The sequence below is a fragment of the Passer montanus genome, unplaced genomic scaffold (assembly GCF_014805655.1).
Source record: "Passer montanus isolate IOZ18808 unplaced genomic scaffold, ASM1480565v1 scaffold177, whole genome shotgun sequence".
Lineage (NCBI taxonomy): Eukaryota > Metazoa > Chordata > Aves > Passeriformes > Passeridae > Passer > Passer montanus.
In genome coordinates, this window is record NW_024365048.1 from 204,767 (window position 1) to 210,762 (window position 5,996).

The following is a 5,996-nucleotide window of genomic DNA, read 5'->3' on the forward strand; positions in this document are numbered from 1 at the left end:
CGGGGGGCGGCGGGGGGGCCGGGGCCATCTGCCGGCCTGACCGACCCCCCCCAGCCCGACGCGCGCTTCTTCCGCATCGACCTCCCGAACAGCGGCCGCGTGGTGCTGGCGCGGGCCCTCGACTTCGAGAGCCGGCGGCACCTCGAGGTGGTCGTGACCGCCGTGGTGAGACCCCCGCCCGCCCCCGACCCTGCTGCGGGCCCCCCGCGCCTCCCGTCTCCCCCCATGGCCGTGGGACCCTCTCCCGAGGCGCTCGGACATGGGACCCCCCCTCTGTGAGCCCCCCACTTGAGGGACCCCGGTGCGGGACCCTGATACGGGACCCCCGCCTGTGGGACCCCTGCCCACTCTCATGAACGGGGGCCCGGGGAGGACCCCAGCCCCGGCCCGTGCCCCCCGCCCCTCCTCGGGGTCGCGCCCCCCGCACGGGCACGCCGCGGGTGGGTTGCACAGGTGGGGTCCCCCCCAGCCCGCCCCCCCACACGGGGGTGCCTGTCCCGTGGGGGTCCTTGGGGTGTCCCCGTGCCGTGGGGGTCCTCGTGCCTCTGGGGTCCTGTGCCATGGGGTCCCTGTCCCTCGAGACCCCCTTTACACGGGGGTCCCTGTCTCATGGGGGTCCGTGTCCCATGGAGGTCCCTGTGCCCGTGGGGTCACCTCGCACTGGGGTCCCTGTTCCCCGCGGGCTCCCTGGGCCCCCGGGGGTCCCCGTGCCCTGGGGGTCCCCGTGCCGCTGTGTGCCCCCCCAGCCGGTTTTGGGGCGGCCCGTGCCCCGCTGTTCCCCAGGAGATGAACACCCGGGAGCGGTTCAACGCCTCGGCGCGGGTGCGGGTCAATGTGCTGGACGGGGATGACCAGTACCCCCAGTTCCTGCCCTGCACCCCCCGCGCCCCCCACAGCCCCCCGGTCTGCACCAGCCCCGTCTACACCGCCAACGTCACCGAGGGCCAGCTCCAGGTGGGGCACGGCACCCTGCGGACACCGCGGGGGCGGGGGGCTCCGCAGGGCTCGGCCGGACACCTCCGTGTCCCCTCCTTGTCCCCAGGGCGGTCCCCTGAGCTTCAGCCCCGGCGCCGTCTATGCCGAGGACGGGGACAGGGGGCTGCGGGCGGCCATCACCTACTCCCTGCTGGCAGGTAGGGGGGACACGGGGGTCAGGGACATGCAGGCAGTGACACACGCTCACAGGTGGGGACACGGGGACACAGGCAGGCACAGACGCGTGGGCAGGAACACGGGGACAGGGACACCACAGCAGGGGCGCAGGTGGGACACGGGGACGGGGGTGTGGTGGGCGGGGACATGGGGGACAGAGGGGCCATGGTGCCTGGGGTGGGTCCAGGGCCACCCTGCGCCCCCCAGTCCCTGGCACTGCCGATGGTGGGGGTCTGTGGGGAGGGGGCGTCCCCTCCAGGGGTTCCTGTGCTGGGGGGATCCAAGTCAGCACAATCCAATTGCCAGATCCACTGGGGCAAATTGAATAAAGGGATTGAGCTGGGGGGGCCCTAATCCCCCCCCCCCGGCGCGGGGGGTGCGGGGTGGGGTGAGCCCCTGGTGCACCCAAGGGTGCTGCAGCACCAGAGGGGTTAAACCTCCTCCATACTGGGCTTCAAAGGGTTAATAACGCCCTCCCTGTGCGTGTCCCCCACCTTCAAAATAAGGGGATTCTCCCCGCCAGGAAGGTCCAGGAATGGATGGGGGGGACACCAGGGACCTCCCTCGGGGCTGCCCCAGGGGAGTTTCCCACAGTGCCCCGGGGCAGGAGGCAGCTGGGGGGTCCGGGGGGCGGAGGGGTCTCGGGGTGCCCACGGCTGTGCCCCCCCAGGTCAGGAGAGCAGCAGGTTCCACATCGACAACGTGACCGGGGCCATCACGCTGCTGCGGGCGGTGGAGAGCAGCCGCCAGACCCCCGAGATCTGCCTCAGCGTCATGGTGGGCGAGGAGGGGGACACGGGGGTCCCGGGGGTGCTGGGAGCTGCCCGGGGTGCTCCGGGAAGCGCCCATGGGTGCGGGAAGCTGGGGGCAGTGGGTGACAGCCGTGTGTCCCCCCGTGTCCCCCCAGGCCTCGCAGGTGAACGACCCCTCCAAGTACGCGGTGGCGCGGGCCCTGGTGCGGGTCCTGGCCCCGAACCGGCACCCGCCGCGCTTCCCCCGCGCCCGCTACCGCGCCTTCGTGGCCGCCGCGCCGCGCCGCGCCGCGCTGCTGCTCACCTTCGGCGGAGAGGCGCTCGCCCTGCGCGCACACGACCCCGACTTCCCCGAGGTGCGCGCAGGGCAGCGGGGCAGGAAGGGCAGCAGGGGCCGGGGAGGGCTGCAGGTGGGCACGGAGGCAGCGAGGCAGCGAGGGTGAAGGGACGGTGCAGGGAGGATGAAGGTGGGATGCAGGTGGGGATGAAGGTGGGAGACAGTGAGGATGAAGGTGGGATGTAGGGGGGATGAAGGTGGGATGCAGGTGGAGATGCAGGTACGGATGAAAGCAGGGAGGCAGTGAGGATGAAGGCGGGATGTGGGGGGATGAAGGCAGGGAGGTAGTGAGGATGAAGGTGGGGATCACAGGTGGGATCACAGGGATGGCAGGTGGGGATCACAGGCAGAGGAGTGGGCAGTGATCAGGTTCTGGGGAGGGGGTGCGGGCAGGAGCTGACCCCCCCCGCAGGGGGTGAACCCCCAGGTGCGCTACACCCTGAGCCCCGGCGCCAACCAGAGCCAGCAGCTGTTCCAGGTGATGCCCAACGGGCTCCTGGTGGCCCAGGCGGACCAGCTGCGGCCCGGACAGAGCTACCGCCTGCAGGTGAGGGGGCCGGGGGCAGGGGGCACGGGGGGCGATTGAGGGGTGGGGCCTGCAGGTTGTGGGTACCAGAGGGACACCAGGGGCTGGGTGGCACCAGAAAGGGGACACGGGGTGGGACAGGGGGACACTGAGGCTTGGGGGCACCTCGGTGTGCGTCCCCCGGGTGGCACAGCCACGTCCCTGCGTTCCCCCTGTCACCACCATGTCCCCCTGTCCCCCCCGTGCTGCTTGCCCTCAGGTGCTGGCGCGGGACGAGGAGTCAGGGGAGACCTCCAACACGACGGTGGAGCTGGAGGTGCTGTGGCCGGGACAGGCGGGTACGGAGGGGGGAGCAACCCCCAGAAACCCCCCAGGGATGCGTCTGAGACTGTCCCCATCCCCAGGGACCCCTCTGTGACCGTCTCCATCCCCAGGGACCCCTCTGTGACCGTCCCCATCCCCACAGCACCGGGTCACCCCCCCAGGGACCCTTTACAGGGACCCCCCTGCCCCACGGCACTGGGCACCCCCCAGGGACCCCCTGCCCCCGGTGAAGGGGTGTCCCCCAGACCCCTGCCCAGTGAAGAGAGCCCCCCAGCACTGTGTTCCCCCGTGATGTGGTGTCCCCAGACCCCTGCCCTTGTCCCTCCGTGGTGGGGTGTCCCCAGACCCGTGCCCAGTGAAAAGGGGCCCCCTGCCCGTGTCCCCCGGTGATGGGGTGTCCCCAGACCCCCCTGCCCCGTGAAAAGGGGCCCCCTGCCCGTGTCCCCCGGTGATGGGGTGTCCCCAGACCCCTGCCCAGTGAAGAGAGCCCCCCAGCTCTGTCCCCCCAGGGATGGATTTTCCCCGAGCCCCCCACAGCGTCCCCAGGCCGCCCCCGTACCGTGAGGGGTCCCCCCCGGGATGGGTTACTCCCTCCCCCCGGGCTGTGCCGTGCCCACCCGGGACCCCCGGAGCCCCCCGGGGATTGTCCCGGCCCTGACGCGTCCCCTCTGTGGCGCAGCGCCGCGGGACCCCTCGGAGCCGGCGGCCGGGCGGGGGCTGCCGGCGGGGGCGGTCTCAATCCCCCCCCGAACCTTCAAAGCTCCCCGCACCCCCAAACCGCTGCAGACCCCCAGCCCTCCCCACACCTCCCGCACCCCCATCCGGGGTGGGGGGTCCCCGGGTCCAGGGGGGCGCTGCGGGGCCGGGGACCCTCCGGTGGGGGAAAGGGGGTCCCCGTTTTGGGGGGCTGGGAAGGAAGGGGGTCTCCTGGCTCCGGGGGGGCTGTGGGCTGGGGGCTCTGCTGGTTTGGGGGGGCCGTGGGAAGGCGGCTCCCAGGTCTGGGGGCTGCAAGGGGTGCCCGGCTCGGGGGGCTGCGGGAAGGAGGGAGCCCCCCCGTGCCTCAGTTTCCCAGCTGACCCCCCCGTTCCCCCCCACAGAGCCTGAGGTGGTTCCAGCCGGTGAGTGGGGGGGGACGGCGGGGACCCCCAAAAATGCTGGGGGGGGAGGGTCACCCTGCTCTGAGCCCCCCCAAAAGGGGGATGCGGGGTCCCCTGTGCCCGGGGGTCCCAGCAGGAGGGGTCCCGTGGGGGGTGGGGGTCCCTGTGCTGGGGAGCTCCCTGTGCCGGGGGGGTCCCACGCGGGGGGGTCCCCGGTCTGGGCAGGGCTTGGGGGTCCCCGTGGGGGGTTCCTCGCGCAGGGGGGACCCCATGGGATGCTGGGGGGTCCCAAGGAGGGTCCCCGCGCGGGAGGGGGTCCCGTGGGGGGGTCCCTGCCCCCCTGACCCCCTGTCCCCCCGCAGGTGCAGGCCGGCAAGTCCCCCCCGAGCCCCCCCCGGCTCTACTACCGCTGCCGGCGCTGGAGGAGCTGAGCGAGGAGAGCCTGGAGGAGGCGCCGGGGGGCGACCCCCGAGGGGCCCCCCCGCTGCTGCAGCTGCTCGAGGACTCCATCGAGTGCTGAGGGGGGCCGGGGGCGCAATAAACGCCTGGAAACGCACTGGTGGCACTGGGGACACTGGGGGGGCACTGGGGGGACACTGGGGGGGCACTGGGGGACACTGGGAGGACACTGGGGGTCCAGAGGGGATGCAGAGGGTCTGACACTGGGGGGACACTGGGAGGACACTGGGGGTCGCTGGGATGCAGAGGGTCTGTCACTGGGGGTCACTGGTTCACACTGGGTGTCACTGGGGCTCACTGGGGGTGTCACTGCGTGTCACTGGGACATCCTGGGGGGCTGTCACGCCCCCCCCATCCCCGCTCCCATTTGGGCGTTTCCCGCGTTGCCGTGGCCCCGCCCCTGGGGGCGGTGTCTCCCTGACCACGCCCCTTAAAGGCGCCGCGTCCCTTAAGCGGCGCGGCCCCATGGGGGGGGCGGGCGTCCCCCTGTCCCGCGTGGGGAGGGGGCCGGGGGGTTGCGGGGTGTCCCCTGGGCGCCCCCGGGTGCCACGAGGGTGCCGCGGGGTCCCCGTGCCGGGGGTCCCGAGGGGGGCCGGGGTGCCGCGGGGGGCCCTGGGGTGCGCGGGGGTCCCGAGGGGGGCCCTGGGGGTCCCCTGGGTGCCCTTCCCCCGCGCGTGACCCCGCGGCCGTGGGCGGCCCCCGCTAAGAGGCTTGAGCGGGCGTTTGTCGCTAATCCCCGGGGTCACCGGCACCGGCGGGTCACCTCCGGCGGTGGCACCGCGCGGCGACACCGCCACGGGGCGCGGGGGCACCGGGAGAGTGCGGCTGGTGTGTACTGGGAGCGCTGGGCACACGGGGCGGCACTGGGAGCACTGGCAGCGGGCGAACTGGTGTGCACTGGGACATCCTGGGACATCCTGGGACATCCTGGGCGTGCTGGGAGAGCTGGGTGCCCTGGGAGCACTGGGGCTACTGGGATGTACTGGGAGCACTGCGCGCTGTCCTGGGACGCGCTCGGACAGCTGGGTCATACTGGTCTATACTGGGGGCGCTGGGCGGAGCAGCCCCGCCCCCCCGCTGCCCCTCCCCCGACCCTCGCCCCCCTCCCAAATCCCCCCTAATCCCGGCCGCGTTAATCCCCGGCAGCTGCCGCGGCTGCAAATGGCCCGGGGGGGCGGGGGGGGCACACAGGCCGCGACCCCCGCGCCCCCCGCGACCCCCGCGCGTGCCGCTCCCACGCGTGTCCCCCCGCGCCGCTCGGAGGGGCCGGGAGCGCGACCCCCGCCGGTGGGGGCGGAGGGGGGCACGGGGGGCACCCCCCTTGTGTGACCCCCCCCCCCCCCCGGCCC

General features: G+C 73.6%; 1 protein-coding gene across 1 annotated transcript in view; it reads left to right on the forward strand.

The window, feature by feature from the left end:
• LOC120500114 (cadherin-related family member 5-like) overlaps nt 1-4,708 on the forward strand; it is a 7,926-nt gene extending 3,218 nt beyond the window's left edge. Inside the window, exons 6-15 of the mRNA XM_039704567.1 lie at nt 55-165; nt 784-954; nt 1,043-1,133; nt 1,823-1,929; nt 2,060-2,260; nt 2,654-2,788; nt 3,027-3,105; nt 3,771-3,917; nt 4,189-4,209; nt 4,551-4,708. Of these exons, the coding sequence (XP_039560501.1) occupies nt 55-165; nt 784-954; nt 1,043-1,133; nt 1,823-1,929; nt 2,060-2,260; nt 2,654-2,788; nt 3,027-3,105; nt 3,771-3,917; nt 4,189-4,209; nt 4,551-4,708 (1,221 nt within the window). The remainder of the gene's footprint in view (nt 1-54; nt 166-783; nt 955-1,042; nt 1,134-1,822; nt 1,930-2,059; nt 2,261-2,653; nt 2,789-3,026; nt 3,106-3,770; nt 3,918-4,188; nt 4,210-4,550) is intronic.
• Nucleotides 4,709-5,996: the final 1,288 nt, after the last annotated feature.